General features: G+C 42.6%; 1 protein-coding gene across 1 annotated transcript in view; it reads left to right on the top strand.

The window, feature by feature from the left end:
- The first annotated feature begins 9,708 nt into the window (after positions 1 to 9,708).
- The window catches only part of GM2A (GM2 ganglioside activator), a 32,402-nt gene continuing 20,154 nt past the window's right edge, over positions 9,709 to 21,956 (top strand). Inside the window, exons 1-2 of the mRNA XM_040440340.1 lie at positions 9,709 to 9,970; positions 14,109 to 14,261. Of these exons, the coding sequence (XP_040296274.1) occupies positions 9,866 to 9,970; positions 14,109 to 14,261 (258 nt within the window). The 5' untranslated portion in view covers positions 9,709 to 9,865. The remainder of the gene's footprint in view (positions 9,971 to 14,108; positions 14,262 to 21,956) is intronic.

Here is a 21,956-nt window from a genome sequence, read left to right as displayed (position 1 = left end):
GAGCAGCAGAACATCTAGAGCTGGAATGAAGTTTTAACTTTGCCATCGACACTGATTTCTGAGGAAATGGAATATGGCTGTTGCTTCAGTGCGGATGCTCTAGTCTACCTGGCTGCAGTTATGAAGTATGTGATTGCTGAGATCCTGGTTTTTGCTGATGGGTTAAAGGCCATGTGTTGGAACAACTACCCATTATGCATGAAAATGAACTCAAAAAAATATCACCATAGCTAACAGGGGCATTAAAGTAAATGTTGAGCCTGTTGGTATGTCCAGATTGAACAACAACCTCCATATTAGAAATGAAAGAATGTATTTGTTAGAATCTAAATCCGACCTGAATTTTTGACAAAAATTCTGATTTGATGGAGTTTCTTCAGAAGAATATTTGAGTAGAATTTTTTGAGGGAGAGAGAGACATGAGACAGATATCAATAGTAAAAGAGAAAACTTTTAAAAGGGTTTTCTGAGATTTGTATACTGATGACCTATCCTTTGGATAGGTCATCAGTATCTGATTGGTGGGGGTCCGACACCCAGGACTCCCGCCAATCAGCTGTTTGAGAAGGCACAGCGACGTACATTGTATAACGGCTGTGCTTGGTATTGCAGCTCAGCCCCATTCACTTGGCCTAGGAAAAGCAGAGTGAAGGCAGCGGGGCTCACAGGAGCGCCGCTGCCTTCTCAAACCAATGATCGGCGGGGTTCCCGGGTGTCAGACACCCACTGATCACACAGTGATGACTTATCCTGAGGATAGGTCATCAGTATTAAAATCTTGGAAAACCCCTTTAAGGGTCACCCACATGTACCAAAAGAAAAAGCTAATACCTGTGTTCTCGCCTGTTTAACCACTTGGGGATCACTCAACAACTTCTACTTTTGGGAAATTATTCATATGTATGGCATAGTCACAGGAATTGGGCTTGTGCCATCAGTGGCGAGTATCAGCTGTAGTATACAGTAAGCATCTAGCTCCAATGGCTGAAATGAGAGAATTCCAGTCCTGGTAGTTTAACCATTTAGATGCCATGATCATACCTCCCAACCATGATGGAGGTATGGATGAATATGTCCAGATTTCAACTGTTTCTACTGTCTCTAGGAGTTGTGCAGCGTGATGCATGGGAATCGGCCCATGTCATCTTCTGCCCAGTTCAGCAAGCAAGATGATGTCACTGCATCGCACCTGCTTCTGGAGCACATGATATGCACTGTTCATTGGGAGAACAAGGATAGGTGAGTATTACTGTTTTCTTTTTATTTATTAACAGTACAGAGGCAGTACTACTGCAAGGGGGTCACTAAGGTGACAACACAGCTGTAAGGGGGCACTAAGGGGGCAACATTATTGTGGGGAGGCAGCATTACTGTACGGTGGCATAACTGTGTGGTGGCACAACTACTGTGTGGGGGCACTATGGGGGCATAACTACTGTGTGGAGGCAGTAAGAGGGAATAATTACATAGAAACATAGAAACATAGAATGTGTCGGCAGATAAGAACCATTCGGCCCATCTAGTCTGCCCAATATACTGAATACTATGGATAGCCCCCGGCCCTATCTTATATGAAGGATGGCCTTATGCCTATCCCATGCATGCTTAAACCCCTTCACTGTATTTGCAGCTACCACTTCTGCAGGAAGGCTATTCCATGCATCCACTACTCTCTCAGTAAAGTAATACTTCCTTATATTACTGTTAAACCTTTGCCCCTCTAATTTAAAACTGTGTCCTCTTGTGGTAGTTTTTCTTCTTTTAAATATGCTCTCTTCCTTTACCGAGTTGATTCCCTTTATGTATTTAAAAGTTTCTATCATATCCCCTCTGTCTCTTCTTTCTTCCAAGCTATACATATTAAGGTCCTTTAACCTTTCCTGGTAAGTTTTATCCTGCAATCCATGTACTAGTTTAGTAGCTCTTCTCTGAACTCTCTCTAGAGTATCTATATCCTTCTGGAGATATGGCCTCTAGTACTGCGCACAATACTCCAAGTGAGGTCTCACCAGTGTTCTGTACAGCGGCATAAGCACTTCACTCTTTCTACTGCTTATACCTCTCCCTATACATCCAAGCATTCTGCTGGCATTTCGTGCTGCTCTATTACATTGTCTTCCCACCTTTAAGTCTTCTGAAATAATTACTCCTAAATCCCTTTCCTCAGATACTGAGGTCAGGACTGTGTCAAATATTCTATATTCTGCCCTTGGGTTTTTACGCCCCAGGTGCATTATCTTGCACTTATCCACATTAAATTTCAGTTTCCAGAGTTCTGACCATTCTTCTAGTTTTCCTAAATCCTTTTCCATTTGGCGTTTCCCTCCAGGAACATCAACCCTGTTACATATCTTTGTGTCATCAGCAAAAAGACAAACCTTACCAGCGAGGCCTTTTGCAATATCACTTATGAAGATATTAAACAAAATCGGTCCCAGTACAGATCCCTGTGGAACCCCACTGGTAACATTACCTTGTTTTGAATGTTCTCCATTGACTACAACCCTCTGTTGTCTGTCACTCAGCCACTGCCTAATCCACTCAACAATATGGGAGTCCATGCTCAATGACTGCAGTTTATTGATAAGTCTTCTATGTGGGACAGTGTCAAAAGCCTTACTAAAATCTAGATATGCGATGTCTACTGCACCTCCACCGTCTATTATTTTATTCACCCAGTCAAAAAAATCTATAAGATTTGTTTGACATGATCTCCCTGAAGTAAACCCATGTTGTTTTTCATCTTGCAATCCATGGGATTTTAGATGTTCCACAATCCTATCCTTTAATAGGGTTTCCATTAATTTGCCTACTATTGATGTCAGACTCACTGGTCTATAGTTGCTCGATTCCTCCCTACTACCTTTCTTGTGAATGGGCACGACATTTGCCAATTTCCAATCTTCCGGGACGACTCCTGTTACTAATGATTGGTTAAATAAATCTGTTAACGGTTTTGCCAGCTCACCACTAAGCTCTTTTAATAATTTTGGGTGTACCTCATCAGGCCCCTGTGACTTATCTGTCTTCACCTTAGACAGCAAACTTAGAACATCTTCCTCTGTAAAGATACATGCATCAAACGATTTAATAGTCATTCTTTCTAGTGGAGGTCCTTCTCCTTTTTCTTTTGTAAAAACTGAACAGAAGTATTCATTAAGGCAGTCGGCTAGCCCTTTATTCTCTTCTACATACCTTCCGTCCTTTGTTTTTAATTTAGTTATTCCTTGTTTTAATTTCCTTTTTTCATTTATATATCTGAAGAATGTCTTATCCCCTTTTTTCATAGACTGAGCTAGTTTTTCTTCTGCCTGCGCTTTAGAAGTTCTTATAACTTGCTTGGCCTCTCTCTGCCTAATCTTGTAGATTTCCTTATCTTCATTGCTCTGGGTTTTTTTATAATTACAAAATGCTAGCTTTTTATTTTTAATGATTTGGGCCACTTCTGCTGAGTACCACATTGGTCTCCTCCTTTTTTTGCTTTTACTGACAAGTCTAATGCAATTTTCTGTTGCCTTCAATAATGCACCTTTTAAGTAGTCCCATTTCTCCTGGACTCCATGTAATCCGTTCCAGTCTGATAAGGACTCATTTATGACTAATTTCATTTTTGAAAAGTCTGTTTTTCTAAAATCTAAAACTTTTGTTTTTGTGTGGTGGGACTCTTTCACAGTTCTTATATTAAACCACACTGACTGGTGATCACTAGATCCCAAGGTTTCGCCTACAATGACATCATATACCGAATCCCCGTTTGTGAATACCAAATCCAAAATGGCCTCCCTCCGGGTTGGCTCCTCAACCACTTGTTGTAGAGATAACCCCAGTAGGGAATTTAGAATATCTGTACTCCTGGTAGAACTTGCTATTTTGGTTTTCCAGTTTATATCTGGAAGATTGAAATCTCCCATAATGATAACTTCTCCTTTCATTGTCATTTTAGCTATTTCTTCAACTAGTAGATCATCTAGTTCTTTAACTTGACCAGGTGGTCTATATATCACACCTACACGAGTTACTGCATGGTTAGCAAACTGCAGCGTAACCCAAACTGACTCTATGTTGGCCTCACCAACTTGTATTAGGTTAGATTTAATGCTATCTTTCACATACAGGGCCACTCCTCCTCCTTTCTTGCCTTCTCTGTCTCTTCTGTATAAAGAGTACCCTGGTATGGTTATGTCCCAGTCATTTCTTTCATTAAACCATGTCTCCGTAACAGCCACTAAATCTACATTCTCAGATGCCATTATTGACCCAAGTTCATTGATTTTTTTACCTAAACTGCGAGCATTTGTAGACAGGACTCTGAGCTTATCATTTCTTAACCTCAGTGCTTCTGGCCTGTTCTGGCATTGTTTCGGGGGGCAATTGGACTCTTTTATTTTCACTCTTTTGCCCTCCCTTCCTAGTTTAAATACTCTTTCGCAAATTCTTGGAGTTGTTCACTAAGTACATTTGTTCCTTTGAGAGAAAGATGCAAACCATCTTTTTTGTACAGTTCCTTTCTATTCCAAGTAGAGCTATCATGAGAAACAAAGCCAAATCCTTGCTCTTGACACCATTTACCAAGCCATATGTTGAACTCCTTTATGCGCCTCTGCCTATCATTCTGAACATTATGCACAGGCAGAACTTCAGAAAATGAAATGGTGGATGCAAAATCCTGTACGTCATTACCAAGTGTGATAAAATATTTTTTCACCTCTGATACTTCATTGCAAGCCAGGTCATTTGTCCCTAGATGGACAAGAACATCCACGTCCCCTTCCTGCTTTGCTTGCTTAACAATATTAATAATACGTCTTCTATCTCTTCTAGCAGTAGCCCCAGGGAGACATCTCACAAAACCATTTTCTTTAAGCTCCACACTTCTTATGATTGAATCACCCAGCAACAGCTGCTTCCTTTGAGACTTCACTTTATCTTTTTTGTTGCATACATTAGACATAGGAGTCGATGGTTTCTCACCCTCTGTGCTTGAGTCCATATCCATGTTGTCCTTACATTCTGAGAGTGCTGCAAATGAATTATGGAGAACCACCGACTGTGGGACATGTCTTCTATCCACCACTCTAAGACTTCCAGCTGCTACACACGAACTATGGGAGCATAATACTGCATGGAGGTACTTTGTGGGCATAAAAACTACTGTGGGTGCAGAAAGGGGGCATACTATTGTGTGGGGGCACAAAGAGGGCAAAACTACTGTGTTGGGAAACAAAACGGGCATTTGGAGTATTGTGCGCAGTACTGGAGACCATAACTCCAGAAGGATATTGATACTTTGGAGACAGTTCAGAGAAGAGCTACTAAACTGGTACATGGATTGCAGGATAAAACTTACCAGGAAAGATTAAAGGACCTTAACATGTATAGCTTGGAAGAAAGACGAGACAGAGGGGATATGATAGAAACTTTTAAATACATAAAGGGAATCAACAAGGTAAAAGAGGAGAGAATATTTAAAAGAAGAAAAACTGCTACAAAAGGACATAGTTTTAAATTAGAGGGGCAAAGGTTTAAAAGTAATATCAGGAAGTATTACTTTACTGAGAGAGTAGTGGATGCATGGAATAGCCTTCCTGCAGAAGTGGTAGCTGCAAATACAGTGGAGAAGTTTAAGCATGCAAGGGATAGGCATAAGGCTATCCTTCATATAAGATAGGGCCAGGGGCTATTCATAGTATTCAGTATATTGGGCAGACTAGATGGGCCAAATGGTTCTTATCTGCAGACACATTCTATGTATCTATGTTTCTATAACTGCTGCGTACTGGCAGTAAAGGGGCAAAACTACTTGCCATGCATGCTGCTGCTATTATCCCTCTGGGCTTTTCAAAAGTTGGGAGTGCAGTATCCCACTCCGTGCTAAAAGTGGGCACTTAAAAACCTTTGTATATGTCATATCATTATAATGTCAACTGTCTCTGTAATAGCTGCAAATTTCTTACAACAGGCTGGTAACTGCATTCCATACACACGCCACTAGGTGGTGCTATCACATCATATATAAGGAACAGGTCAGTCACAGGAAGTCAAATTAGAGGTTATTGGAGGAGGAAGTCAAATTAGAGGTTATTGGAGGAGAGGAGAGCATGTAGTTGCTGACGTGTGCCCCCTGGGCACTTTCCAGAAGGGCAAGATAAGTGGGAGACCAAAGCCAAGGTGACTGGATTCTTCTATGCAAAAGCAACCTGTTCAAATAATGGTGCAGAAGACTGCCGCTAGGAAGACCGCCCTGTTGGTTGCCAAGTTGTGATAAGGTTCCAGATTCCTGAAGCAAGGTTTATTGAAAGATAGACGTAGTTAGTTGAAGCATTTGTCTACTCCAGTCTGACCAACTCCTCAACCAATTCAGCCCTGCTTAAGCCTGTTGTGGGATTTGCAGCTTTGCCAACTGATGGTACTGAAAAGCACTTATACAGGATATCTACCTCAAGGCAACATATTTAGTAAAGTTCTAGTTTGGTCCAGCAACTCATTGGCTCTCTCCTCATTCTTCGCCATGCTCCAATTGCACATTTACGGTGCTGGCGTCACAAACACCGTGCTGCCGTCATGAACACCAGGGATCCTGCCTCCACGGCATCTAAAAATCCATTCCACCAAGGGCACCTCAACTACCATCTGGCGGGAGCCTCTGTACACCAGAGTGTGCCCCGAAGGAACTGGTGCTGACCTTCCCTACACTGCACGCCGGCCCAGGGTGCTCTGCTAAACGTGAGTAAAACTGCTACTACCCCCCATCGGCCCACCGTAACTCACACATACTGCTCCTACGGCCTGGTCGCTGCAGGAGGTATGGCCATGATCAATAGCAGATGAGGGTGGTTAGACAGAGGAAGAGTACTCTCTCTGTCAACTGCTCCCTGTATCTGCTCCCTGTGAATGTGGGGTGATGACAGGTTGCTAGGAAGATACGAATTTAACAAAGATCAGAAAATGGTAGTTCCCTGTACTAAAAAAATAAGTTAAAAATGAAATAATTTCTATTTTTTCTCTATTCACCATACTCCCCTCAGAAAAAAGGAATAAAGGTTGGTGAATAATTTATTTGAACCAAAAAATGGTTCCATTAAAAAATATTATTGGTCCCACAAAAACACAATTAGGGATCGACCGATTAGCGGAAGTACCGTTATTATCGGCTGAAAATTCAGGATTTATGTACATTATCGATATCGGCCGATACCGATGCCGATATACCGATAATGCGTATAAAGCGAATACTAGTGAACGCTTCTATTATGGAAGCGCGCACTAGTTAGCATCGGGTGCCGGGAGCGGGGAAAAAGCGCAGAAAGCACTTCCGATACTCACTCTTACTGGTCTTCGCTGATGGGGCCTGCGCTGCACTGTCCTGACCCCGTACAGCGCCAGGACGTAGTCCGCACACTATGACCTGACGCTGCACGCTGTCAGGCGACAGTGCAGAGCGGGCTGGAGAACACAGGGGAGCAAGACGCCGGACCCGGAGATGAAGAGGAGCAGCGGCGCAGGAGAGGTGAGGAGTTTTTTTATTTTATTCATCTGAGGTCTGATAGGGGTTAATAAAGGTCTTATAGGGGTTAATAAAGATCTGATCTGAGGTCTGATAGGGGTTAATAAAGGTCTGATAGGGGTTAATAAAGTCAGTGAGAAGGGGGGATGGTGTGGAAATTGGCATTTGGCACTAGTATATTATAAATGTAAATGATAAATTTACTACCAACTAAGGGCTTTATTAATTTATAATTTATATTTATAATATACTAGTGGTAAATGCAAATTTCCACCACCTCAGTGACTACCAACTAAGGCTACTTTCACACCTGCGTTCGGTGCGGATCCGTCTTGTATCTGCACAGACGGATCCGCACCGATAATGCAAACGTTTGTATCCGTTCAGAACGGATCCGTTTGCATTATTCTTTTTAAAAAAAGTCGAAGTCAAAACAGATCCGTCCTGACTTACATTGAAAGTGAATGGGGGACGGATCCGTTTTCAATTGCACCATATTGTGTCAGTGAAAAATGGATCCGTCCCCATTGACTTACATTGTAAGTCAGGACGGATCCGTTTGGCTCCGCATCGTCAGGCGGACACCAAAACGCTGCAAGCTGCGTTTTGGTGTCCGCCTCAAAAGCGGAATGGAGACCATACGCAGCCAAACTGCTGCATTCTGAATGGATCCTTATCCATTCAGAATGCATTGGGGTTGAACTGATCCGTTTTGGGCTGCTTGTGAGAGCGGACCCAGAAACGCCAGTGTGAAAGTAGCCTAATATAATATATTATAAGATATAAAATATCGGTATAAATTAATCGGCTATCGGCCTGAAAGGTCACAGGTAGGGATCGACCGATTATCGGTTTGGCCGATATTATCGGCCGATATTGAGGATTTTGAACGTTATCGGCATCTATTTTGCCGATATACCGATAACGTATGGGGAACACAGATCGTGCTGCTCCCAGCGCTCTCTGTGTTCCCTCCGCAGCACAGGGGAGAAGGAAGCAGTGTCTCCTCCCCCTGTGCTGCTGCTGCCGCTGCCGCCAATGAGGGGATAGAACATAAGAGGAGGGGAGGGGCTGTGGCCGCTGCGCCACCAATGAAGATAAGCCTCTCATTCATTCATATACAGGAGGCGGGAGCTGGCTGCAGAATCACATAGCCGGCTCCCGACCTCTATGAGCAATAGCTGCGGTCCGCGGTAGTTAACTCCTCAGGTGCCGCGGATCGCAGCTACCGCTGATAGAGGTCGGGAGCCGGCTATGTGATTCTGCAGCCAGCTCCCGCCTCCTGTATATGAATGAATGAGAGACTTATCTTCATTGGTGGCGCAGTGCGCCCCCCCAAGTCCCCCAGTATTAATCATTGGTGGCGCAGTGCGCCCCCCCACCCCCCCCAGTATTAATCATTGGTGGCAGTGGCCACAGGATCCCCTCTCCCCTGCTCCTCGGATCGGAGCCCCAGCTGTGTAAGCCTGGGGCTCCGATCGGTTACCATGGCAGCCAGGACGCTATTGAAGCCCTGGCTGCCATGTTCAGCTCCATGCTGCTGTGTGCACTATGCACAGAGCAGCAGGGACAGTGTGAGATCCTATTCACCCTGATAGAGATCTATCAGGGTGAATAGGACAAAGGTTCTAGTCCCTAAGGGGGTTAAAAGTTAGTTAAAAAAAAACACTAAAATATTAAGTATAAATGAAAAAGATTTATAAAAAAAAAATACACATTAACAATAAACAAAAAAATACACATTAACAATAAACATTAATTTTCAGCACATTTGTGTAGGAATTTTTTTTTTTTCTCAAAAATGAAAATTCCCAGAATATCGGTATAAATTATCGGCTATCGGCCTGAAAGTTCACAAATTATCGGTATCGGCCCTAAAAAATCTATATCGGTCGATCCCTAGTCACAGGTTATCGGTATCGGCTCTAAAAAATCAATATCGGTCGATCCCTAAACAGAATCCCTTATACATGTCAATAGGAAAATAAAAAAAGTTTTGAAAATATCAGTGTATCTTTAAAGGTCAAAAATAGTAAGAGGAAACTTTCATTTTTTTGTGGGAATGCAATGTAGAAGTGTATCATGGCCAAATAAATTAGCAAAAGGAGTATTATGCATTTGCTAACAGCAGAGGGCAGCATCGCACCTCCGACTGTAGCTTATTTGTCACACCCATAATGCAGCTGGTCACACAATACATAACAAGGCCGCCTATTGAGCTGTAGTGTCATGTGAATGGCTGCTTCAGGGCACTTCCTCTTTCTGCTGGTGCATGTCAGGACTGTATTTGCTGTGCGGAGCAAGAAGCATCTATAGGTTAACCACTGCAGACCCTTGGAGTGGGTGCAGCATTCATCCACAATGGCACACACATATATGTGTTTTCTCTTCGCATGTGTTGCTGTAGTGCCACTGGTGACAGCTTCAGGAATATTAGTCAACCGACGACAATGGAGGATCACATCAGTAAGTTCTAGCACTCGTTACATGATCAAAATATTACGTTGTAAATTTTACAGTAAAATAATTTTTATAGAAGGTATTGTTTTTAAAGGGATTTTCTATTTTGTCAATTGTTTACCGAAACACATGGTATGCATTTGTCATAGTCGTCTTACTTGTAAGCAAGGACTGCTGTCCCAGTGGCCACAGTCTCCATGACTTACAGGACGAGTACGCTATATACATTCTTTTTAATAAAGGGTCCATTCACACGTCCGCAACTGTTTTGCGGTCCGCAAATTGTGGATCCACAAAACACAGACACCGGCCATGTGAGTTCTGCATTTTGCATACCGCACATGGCCGTCACTATAATAGAAATGCCTTTTCTTGTCCGTGGCTGCGGACAAGAATAGGACATGTTCTATTTTTTTGCGGGGCCGCGGAACGGAAGTGCGGATGCGGACAGCACACGGTGTGCTGTCCGCATCTTTTGCGGACCCGTTGAAAATGAATGGGTCCACACCCGTTTCGCAAAATTGCGGAACGGATGCGGACCCATTATGCGGACGTGTGAATGGACCCTAAACTCTATAAAAAAAATATAACCACAGAACTTGTTCACTCATTGGTCTCCAACTTTTGTGCAACCACTGGGAAGCCACTGTTTGCAGGTCTCTTCTTTAAGGGGAACCTGTCACGTTGTACGTACAGCCCTACAGCATGGTGTAGGATAGGAGGAGCTGAGCAGATACAGTCCTGATCAAAAGTTTGAGACCACTTGAAAAATGGCAAAAAATCATATTTTACATTGTTGGATCTTAACAAGGTTCCAAGTAGAGCTTCAACATGCAACAAGAAGAAATGAGAGTGAGACAAAACATTTTTTCAGCATTCAATTAATTGAAAATAACGATTAAACTGAAACAGGCTGTTTTTTAGCTGATCCAAATTTTAGGACCACATGCCTTTAAAAGGCCAAATCTGTGCAAAGATGTGGAATCATTGTCATTTTCTGTCAGGTAGTCACACGTTGTGATGGCAAAGGCAAAAAAACTCTCCCTTTTTGAACATGGTCGGGTTGTTGAACTGCATAAGCAGGGTCTCTCACATCGCGCCATCGCTGCTGAGGTGGGATGCAGTAAGACAGTCATTTGGAATTTCTTAAATGATCCTGAGGGTTATGGAACAAAAAAGTCAAGTGGAAGACCCAAAAAAATGTAATCAGCACTGAGCCGGAGGATCCAATTGGCTGTCCGTCAAGACACTGGACGATCCTCGACCCAAATTAAGGCCCTTACTGGTGCTGACTGCAGCCCCATAACCATCAGATGGCATCCGAGACTCAAGGGCTTCAAAAATAAAAAACGTCTTCAAAGACCTCGTCTGCTTGAACGCCACAGAACTGCTCGTTTGGACTTTGCAAGAGAGCACCAAACATGGGACATTCAAAGGTGGAAGAAAGATTTATTCTCTGATGAGAAAAAATTTAACCTTGATGGTCCTGATGGTTTCCAACGTTACTGGCATGACAAGCAGATCCCACCTGAGATGTTTTTGACGTGCCACAGTGGAGGGGGCGCCATAATGTTCTGGGGTGCTTTTTCCTTCAGTGGAGCAATGGAGCTTCAGGAAGTGCAGGGGCGTCAAACGGCCGCTGGCTATGTCCAAATGTTGCAGAGAGCATTCCTCATGACTGAGGGCCCTCGTCTGTGTGGTAACGACTGGGTTTTTCAACAGGACACAATGCCCGCAGGACAAGGGACTTCTTCCAGGAGAATAACATCACTCTTTTGGCCCATCCTGTGTGTTCCCCTGATCTAAATCCAATTGAGAACCTTTGGGGATGGATGGCAAGGGAAGTTTACAAAAATGGACAACAGTTCCAGACAGTAGATGGCCTTCGTGCGGCCGTCTTCACCACTTGGAGAAATGTTCCCACTCACCTCATGGAAACGCTTGCATCAAGCATGCTGAAACGAATTTTTGAAGTGATAAACAATAACGGCGGAGCTACTCATTACGGAGTTCATGTTTAGAAGTTGGATTTCTGTTTTGGGGGGGTTTAGGTTTTGTTTGGAGGTGTGGTCCTAAACTTTTGATCAGCTGAAAAACAGCCTGTTTCAGTTTATTCGTTGTTTTTATTAAATTGAATGTTAAAAAAATGTTTTGTCTCACTCCCATTTCTTCTTGTTGCATGTTGAAGCTCTACTTGGAAACTTGTTAAGATCCAGCCATGCTAAATATGATTTTTTGCCATTTTTCAAGTGGTCTTAAACTTTTGATCAGGACTGTATATAGCTTTGTGGGAAAAGATTCAGTATAAATTGTAGTTTGATCATCTCAGTCCATGCCAATTGTGAGTTGGCGGTCAATCATTGAGTATGACTGCCCCGTGGACTCCTAAACCCAGAGATATTGAGATTAAAAACAGAGATACAGTGTTCTTTTTTCTTTTGGAAAGAGAGATCATTTGCATACCTTTTTCCCAGAGAAGACTTCTTAGGCCTCTTTCACACGGGCGAGATTGCGAGAATGCATTGCACCCGCACTGAATCCGGACCCATTCATTTCTATGGGGCTGTGCACATGAGCGGTGATTTTCATGCATCACTTGGGCGTTGCATGAAAATCGCAGCATGCTCTATATTGTGCGTTTTTCATGCATGAAAATCGCAAGCAAGTGCGGATGCGGCGCGATTTTCACGCATGGTTGCTAGGAGACGATCGGGATGGGGACCCGAAAATAATAGCATTCTTAATACAGAATGCTTACTAAAATAGTGATGGAGGGGTAAGAAAAAAAATAAAAATTTAACTTGCCTTAATCCACTTGTTTGCGCTGCCCGGCTTCTCTTCTTTCTTTTTCTTTGAGGAAAAGGACCTGTGGTGACGTCACTGCGCTCATCACATGATCCATCATGTGATAGACCATGTGATGAGCGAAGTGACGTCACCAAAGGTCCTTTTCCTCAAAGAAGAAAAAACAAGAGAAGCCAGGTTGCGCGAACAAGTGGATTAAGGTGAGTTTAATTTATTTTTATTTTTTTACCCCTCCATCACTATTTTACTAAGCATTCTGTATTAAGAATGCTATTATTTTAACCATGTTATAAGGGAAAAATAATAAAATCTACACAACACCAAACCCAAACCCGAACTTCTGTAAAGAAGTCCGGGTTCGGGCCTGGGTACCAAACATGCCGATTAAAACGCTTTGCACTCGCAGGGAAAAATCGTGCATTTTCCTGCAACGCACCCACATCTGTTCCCGCACGTCACCCGCAACGCCCGTGTGAACCCAGCCTTACACCTAGACGACGCTCTCCATAATGAGAAAATAGGATTTTCAGATCCCCAACAGAGGCCTGTCACTCAGCCAAACCTGTTCTCTGCTCTGCACTGATGAAGGGCAATCACCCTGAAATATCTGTCTCCAGATGGGCCTGTATAACAGCTTGGATATTGACTTATAGCCTAGCTGCCTTCTAAAAAAATAGCACTAGAGGCACAGTTATTTTGCTAATTTGCATACAATTTATACGGAACCTTTTCCCACAAAACTATACATCAAACTGCTCCTCTCCTTCTACTGTATACTAAGCTGCTAGCAGATTGGAATACATGTACAACGTGACAGGTTCCCTTTAATGCAAACAATATTTATACTGTATGTTAAAAAATCAAGAATTATTTTTGCAGATATGTGTTTCCATGGTTACAGACTACAAACAAGCCACGTGTAGTCTGATCTTGAAGTCATGCTTTCTTCCATCTCTTCATTTCTTGCTCACGTACATTTGGTGGGTGTGCAATTAGTAGGGAATGGATGCAAGAGAGTTTGACTGCAAGATCAGACTACACAAGGTTTGTTTGTAGTCTGTTACCATAGTGATGCATATGTATGACTAGGGGCTGTAGACACAAACGCTAGACTTTTAGCAGATTATTTGCAATTTGCTTTATTGTTTACTTAAAAAAATGGTTGCAAAGGTAGACATATTCTTAAAATGGTCATATCTTCTCGTGCTTTGAAGAGTCCAAGTATGCAGATTTTCATTGCTTCAGATCAAAGGATACAGGGTGCAACGTTCTTAGAGGGTATACCATAAGTATGATATTTACTGTTAGATTATTTCACAGTAATGTGATATCTTTACAGATTAATGGTTTCTCATGGGCCAATTGTGATGCGGAGACTCTACCTGGTAAAATAAAAACTCTTACTATCCTACCTGACCCTTTAATTATCCCTGGAGAAATGACAGTGTCTACCATCTTGAATACAACTGTACCACTGACCGCTCCAGTCAAGGTGAGTTCTTATTTCTTTATATACATGATATGTCCATTATGGTGTTATATAGTTCAGTCCACTGCTACATGCTGGCCACGGCTTTACTGTTGTTACAGACCAGCAAGTGTGGACCCACTGTGCCAACTAATAAGTTTGGCGTACCGCTGACTGTAAGGACATTATTCTGGTGCTCCCCAGGTATAAGGATCTGGCCTTCACTCCAGGGAAACAACCAGACTGCTCCCTCCTGGGATAGCCCCAGTAGATGGCAGCTGACGCACCAGGGTCAGGGACTCTAGTGCAGGCATCAGGAGCTCAGGATATAGAAAATGCACCAAAACTGCAGGAAAGCTGCAGGAGCAGTCTGAACAGTCACTAAGGATTAAATGCTGGTTACTAGATCCGGACTGCATACTGGTAGTGTAGATGAATAAAGTACAGAACAAACTGGCAGGCTGGGTGGTAGTGAGGACACAGGAGACAAGGACATAAACAGGGTAGACGGATAGGGTTAACTTAACCACAAACAAAAATAAAACTTTAAGTGTAGGAGCACACAGGTAGGGCCGGTACAGGGCTATAGCACAAACGGGAACAAACGCAGGATAAATGCAAGCAAAATGCAGAAGAATCGCAGGTGACTTCAACACCTTTCTTCACCAGAAACCTCAGACACCCTCTGTATGGAGAGGGAGCCTAAAATACCTAGACTCCTAGCCATTAGCTCGGGAAGCATTTGGAAGTGCGCACACTGGCCCTTTGAAGAGGCCGGAGGTAAGTGTGTGTGTATGCCATAAGGGGACAGAGGCTGGAGTACTAGGCAGAAGCATGGAGGCAGCAGATTAGTGAGAAATGCAGCATCTGTGCCCACAGGAGAGAGCAGCGCAGCGCCAGCCAAGGGCAGCTCTCCTAACAATTTTGTGCAGATCTGTCATGAACGGATCTGTTCAGATAATACAACCGTCTGCATTCGTTCAGAACGGATCCGTTTGTATTATCTTTAACATTGCCAAGACGGATCCGTCTTGAACACCATTGAAAGTCAATGGAAGACGGATCAGTTTTCTATTGTGCCAGATTCTGTCAGTGAACACGGATCCATCCCCATTGACTTACATTGTGTGCCAGGACGGATCCGTTTGGCTCAGTTTCATCAGACGGCCTCCAAAGCCGAATGGAGACTGAACTGATGCATTCTGAGGGGATCCTTTTCCATTCAGAATGCATTAGAATGGAAACTGATCCGTTTTGGACCGCTTGTGAGAGCCCCGAATGGATCTCACAAACGGAAAGCCAAAACGCCAGTGTGAAAGTAGACTTACCAGTGACTGTATTTGTGAGTTATAACCTCCCTTCTGATACTCAGCTGTGTCATGTGACCAACACTATGCCTCTACACAGGACAGGAAGTGAGTTATTTCTCCATTCATTCCTATGAGACTGATATTGAGGCTCCCATAGGAATACATAAAAAAACGAATGTGTCTATAGATAAGATGCTGTGTTATTTGGAATATAAGAGTGCTGGTCACATGACACAGCTGAGGATCAGAAGGGAGGGGATAACTCACAAATACAGTCACTGGTAAGAAGATTACCTTCACTGCAGTTTACATCATGCATAAACATTTTTGTTGAAATGCTTCTTTAAGATAATTGTGTGCATTACTCCAGATAATTTTTTTTATTTTTGGTATAACCTCTTTTAGAAATCTTGGTGGTATTAGTAAATATACCTATTTGTTCTTCTGCACAATTTCTCTTTCCATGATGTGTCCTTCATTACCTTCCCTCTTGGCTTGGGATATCCTGAAATACGTAAAGCAAGAGAACCAGGTTTGAAAAATAAAAACTGTTGAGTAAGGCTTCATGAACACGACTATAATTTTTGGTCTGCATCTGATCTGCATTTTTTGCAAATTGGATGTGGACAGGATCTGACAGGCTCACAGGGGAATTCCCCAGTGGGCCCCTAGCATGGATGGCATATGGCACAACAGACTGACTGTACTACTACATACAGAGAGGCAGCCTACAGCATCTCAACCAGCGTAAGCGTCAATATAAAAAACTGGGTAGTTTATTTAACCACTTCATGACCGCCCATAGACTATAAGCGTCCTATGGGCGGTTGTTTATTTCTGAATGGACGTTTCTGAACGTACATTCAGAGATGGCAGCTGCACGCTAATTGTGCAGCTGTCGAGTGGGGGGCCCGATGTCAGTGATCCAGCGATCTAGAAGGCAGGGACACCTGGGAACTGTCCCTGCCTTCTAGATCGCTGTATACACGCTATACAGCGCTTCCTGTCCCGGCCCGGTGGTCATGTGACCGCCGGGGCCGGGAGAGTGCAGGAGCTGTTGGATCTTCCAGAGACCTCAATCAGCCCTGCACTGAGGCTGTACAGCGCTGTATTCTGCTGTACAGCCTCTCTAGGGGGTGTATTTCCCCTGTAACTGGGGCTACTATGTCAGTCCCAGTTACAGGAGAAATCAATTGTGAAAAAAAAAAGTAAAGTTAAATGTCCCCCAGAGGTCTTGTATGACCTTATGGGGGACACAAAGTGTAAAATAAAAAAATATAAAAAAAAAAGTGTTTTAGAAAAAATTAAAATAAAATCCCCAATTAAGTAATTTAAAAAATGTTAAAAATAGAAAAAAAGAAAATAGACATATTTAGTATTGCCGCATCCATAACGACCGGTTCTATAAATATATCACATAATCCACTCGATAAACACCATAAAATAATAAATAGAAACTGTGTCAAAAAAAGACATTTTTGTCACCTTACATCACAAAATGTGCAACACCCAGTGATCAAAAAGGCATATGTCCCATAAAATGGTACTAATAAAACCGCAAAAAATGAGCCCCTACATAAGAAAATCACTCAAATATAAAAAAAAACTATAGCTTTCAGAACATGGAGACATTAAAACATGTTTTTTTGTTTCAAAAATGCTATTGTGTTAAAGTGAAATAAAAAAAAGTAGACATATTAGGTATTGCCACATCTGTAACAACCTGCTCTATAAAAATATCATATGACAAAATCCCTCAGATGAACACCGTAAAAAATAAAAACAATTTTTTTGCCACCTAACATCACATAAAGTGCAACACCAAGCGATCAAAAAGGCATATGCCCCCCAAAATAGTACCAATCAAACTGTCACCTCATCCCGCAAAAAATGAGATCCTAACTAAAACAATCGGTCAAAAAATAAAAAAGCTATGGCTCTCGGACTATGGAGACACTAAAACATCATTTTTTTTTGTTTCAAAAATGCTATTATTGTGTAAAATGTAAATAAATAAGAAAAAGTATACATATTAGGTATTGCCACGTCCATAAAGATCTGCTCTATAAAAATGTCACATGACCTAACCCCTAAGGTGAACGCTGTAAAAATAAATGAATAAAAACTGTGCTAAAACAACAATTTTTTTTGGTCACCTTAGCCCATAAACATAAAGTGTAATAATGAATGATCAAAAAATGATATGTACCCAAAAATTGTACCAATAAAAACGTCAACTCTTCCTGCAAAACACGAGACCTGCATAAGACGATCGGCGGAAAAAAAATAAAAAATGGCGTTCAGAAAATGGAGACACAAAAACATAATTTTTTTTCAAAAATGCTTTATTATGTAAAACTCAAACAAACAGAGTAGACATATTTGATATCATTGCGTCCGTAACAACCTGCTCTATAAAATAGCACATGGTCTACCCTGCCAGATGAATGTTGTAAAAAATAAAAACAGTGCCAAAACCTTGCCTCACAAAAAACGTAATATAGAGCAATTAAAAATCATATGTACCCCAAAATAGTACCAATAAAACTGGCACCTTATCCCCTAGTTTCCAAAATAGGGTCACTTTTTGGGAGTTTCTACTGTAAGGGTGCATCAGGAGCGCTTCAAACGGGACATGGCATCTAAAAACCAGTTTAGGAAAATCTGCCTTTCAAAAACCATATGGCGCTCCTTTTCTTCTGCGCCCTGTCGTGTGCATTTACATCAGTTTACGACCACATGTGGGGTGTTTCTGTAAACCACAGAATCAGGGTAATAAATATTGAGTTTTGTTTGGCTGTTAAGGACCTTTCATCGGTCCAAACATTGTGAACTAAGTATCATGACATATACAGCGGCGCCCAGGGATCTCACTGCACTTACTATTATCCCTGGGCGCCGCTCCGTTCTCCCGTTATGTCCTCCGGTATGTTCGGGGACTTGGTTATAGTAGGAGGAGAGTGCCCTTGTTCTGCTGGGCATCTCCTTCCCCTAGGCTGTAGTGCTGGCCAATCGCATCGCAGAGCTCACAGCCTGGGAGAAAAAACCTCCCAGGCTGTGAGCTCTGCGCTGCGATTGGCCAGCGCTACAGCCTAGGAGAAGGAGACGCCCAGCAGAACAAGGGCAGACTCCGCCTACTATAACCAAGTCCCCTAAGTCTCTGCCTACTATAACCAAGTCCCCGAACATACTGGAGGACATAACGGGAGAACGAAGCGGCGCCCAGGGAAAATAGTAAGTGCAGTGAGATCCCTGCGCGCCGCTGTATATGTCATGATACTTAGTTCACAATGTTTGGACCGATGAAAGGTCCTCTTTAAGCCTCGATGTGTTAAAGAAAAAAATGGATTAAAATGAAAAATCTGCCAAAAAAGTGAAATTTTGAAATTTCATCTCCATTTTCCTCTAATTCTTGTGGAACACCTAAAGGGTTAACAAAGTTTGTAAAATCAGTTTTGAGTAACTTGAGGAGTGCAGTTTCTACAATGGGGTCATTTATGGGGGGTTTCCACTATGTAACTTAAGACCTGAACTGGTCCTTAAAAGTGGGTTTTGGAAATTTTCTTAAAGATTTTAAGAATTACTTCTAAAATTCTAAGCCTTCTAACTTCCTAAAAAAAAAAAAAAAATGACATTTACAAAATGATGCCAAATAAAGTAGACATGTGGGGAATGTTAAGTAATAAATATTTTATGAGGTATCACTTTCTGTTTTAAAAGCAGAGAAATTGAAATTTTTCAAACTTTTTGGTAAATTTGGGATTTTTTCATAAATAAAGGTGAAATATATTGACCCAAATTTATAACTATCATGAAGTACAATGTGTCTGAGAAAACAATCTCAGAATGACTTGGATAAATAAAAGTGTTCCAAAGCTATTACCACATAAAGTGACACATGTCAGATTAGCAACATTAGGCCTGGTCAGGAAGGGGGTAAATGGCCCGGTCTGGAAGTGGTTAAGAGACTAACCAGTTTATTACTGACACATCAGTTGGCTGAGATGACTTGTAGGAACAGAGGTAGGCCACAAAGTACCCTCTTTCCCCAGGGACTAGCCTTCTCAAAATCATTCAGGGACTAGTATAATCAATCACCTTGACCATCTTGCTGCTGTCTGAGCAGGTAGCATTTGCATGTAGTCGTACAGTGGGCCCTTAGAATGAACTGGTGGGCCCTAGGCATCCCAGTCCAACACTGGATGTGGACCCACTCATTTTGTAGTCCCGTTAAAAAACAACAGAACATGTCCTATACTTGTCCTTTTTATGGACAAGCATAGGACATTTTTATAGAAGAAATATCCAAGGCCAGCATGTCCACGGCCGGTATCAGTGTTTTGCGGACCGGAAAACAGTTTGTGCGCATGAGGCCTTACATGCAACGTCCTACAAGTGGGTCATTTTGTGCAACTCATTTCAGTATATCGTGAGCCAAGAGGAAAGGTAAGGGTGGACATAGACATCTGTACAAATCCTGTGGTAGGTAATCAGCCCTCCAACATTCTTCATGCTGGATGGAGTCCCAGCGTGAAAGTGGCGTTGTTGTAGATAAGAGCACACTGGTGTAACAGTACTACTAACAACAAGCAGCGCATGCTATAATACCTCGTGTATACAAAATATTCCTACTCAACACACAACACAGCCCTGGATATATCGGGCACTGCCCTTCAGGTCTTCATGTAGGCTTGTCACTGTCCCGTATATTACAATAGTTACCTATAGGATTGCATTATCAAAATCATTTTAATTGGAAATGTAAAAAATGTGTGTAGCAAGCTGATAAACATTTCAATTTTGAATGTATTTCATTTCGGACAAATACTGGTGTCAGATGTTTCATATCTGATTTTTTCCAAATGTAGCAGAGCAGAGGCAAGAGGAAGCTGTAATACCTGTTCTTGGTGTTACATAGCACTATGTGTAAAGGTGGCCAAACACCTTCAGTAGCTGTCATCCGAGCACTATTCACCCTCAAGCCCCCGTACACATGCAGGCTTGGCTTGGGCCATGAGTGCATGTGTTCTCATTAGGGAGAGTACTAAACAATACCAAGACCCTATCTGGGAAGGCTGTTAAGGCTAATGACCTCTCTTATCCCAGATAATAAAACTTAACTTTTATTAAGTCTACTAAGATTCCTGAGTGAAATAAATGTGAGCACTGCTAAGTTAAAACTTTCTGATGTCCTGTCAGTACTTCAGCAGTAATGTCCTAGCTAGCATGTGAGCCTGAGGTGCACATCCCATTCATTCACACACTAGATTGCTGTATTCACAGACACATGTAGTATCGTACTATTTCGCCATGGAAGATTCCACATGCAGACACTAAATGTGTTGAAGACTTGCTATAGCAATCTTACTGGAAGCTGACACGGACAAAGATCTCAGAACCTAAAACATGACACTGTCCCCCAACATGTTTCGCCAGCTAATCTGGCTTCATCAGGGGTAACGGACAGAATTTAATGTAACGCTGTTTGAGGACCTTTAAAAAGGCAGTCACGTGATTAACAAATCGCTCCACCTTGATGCGACTGCGCAGAAACTCAGAACAATCCGAACATGCTTGCACTTATTTTAACAGTTGATGCATATCCCTTACTGCGCTTGCCCTTACACTTAAAATTCAAGACTTGCCACTCTGCATCACTGCGCCTGCGTTTGCACTTGATTTTTGGTATCACTTGAATAGGTTATTGGTTAATTACTCAGAGCCTCCCCATAAACCTCACATTTTCTCCTCCCCCAATACCTTCCCAATAAGACGCAACACACTTTGCTTGGATTAAATCAGCCACAGCAGCCGTTTTATTAATAAAATAAATACATCCATAAATAACAATAACATTAACATTAACCCCTGACGAGGGAGATCGTAGAGGCCCCAAAATTTTACCATCCATAAGAAGCCAACATGGCAATTCCATCTTGCCTCCAGCCGTAGAACACCAGCTCGGAGACACCAACTGATGGACGCCTCTCCGAACCAACCAAGTGCCTGAAACTATGAGAGTCCAGCCCCCGGGGGCGTGGCCTTGGCGGAGTATGTGAGCGGACGTGTGGTGCAGAGCTCCTCCGCTACCTCGGCTAATTTATCCTGTTAGACTCCTGAAGTTGAACTTCTCCTACCTATACCTGGTCGGACGGACATCAGAGAACCCCCCTGGATTGCTGGGGAGACCGTAACAGGTCAGCATGACCCGTAGAAAGGAGCAGCGAAGGCCGGAGAAGGAGAACCAAGATGGCGCCGGCGGCACTCCAGGGCGCTCAGGCCGCGTCACGGAACTCCAGAAAGAAGTGGCGGCCAAGTTAGTGAAATATGCCCGATTATGGACGGCTGCATCTGGGAAAGGTACTCCTAGAAAATCAAGGGTTACTGAAGACATGTCTGATGCAGACTC

The sequence above is a fragment of the Bufo bufo genome, chromosome 1 (assembly GCF_905171765.1).
Source record: "Bufo bufo chromosome 1, aBufBuf1.1, whole genome shotgun sequence".
NCBI classification, from domain to species: domain Eukaryota; kingdom Metazoa; phylum Chordata; class Amphibia; order Anura; family Bufonidae; genus Bufo; species Bufo bufo.
This window is presented reverse-complemented; position numbering and strand designations above follow the sequence as displayed.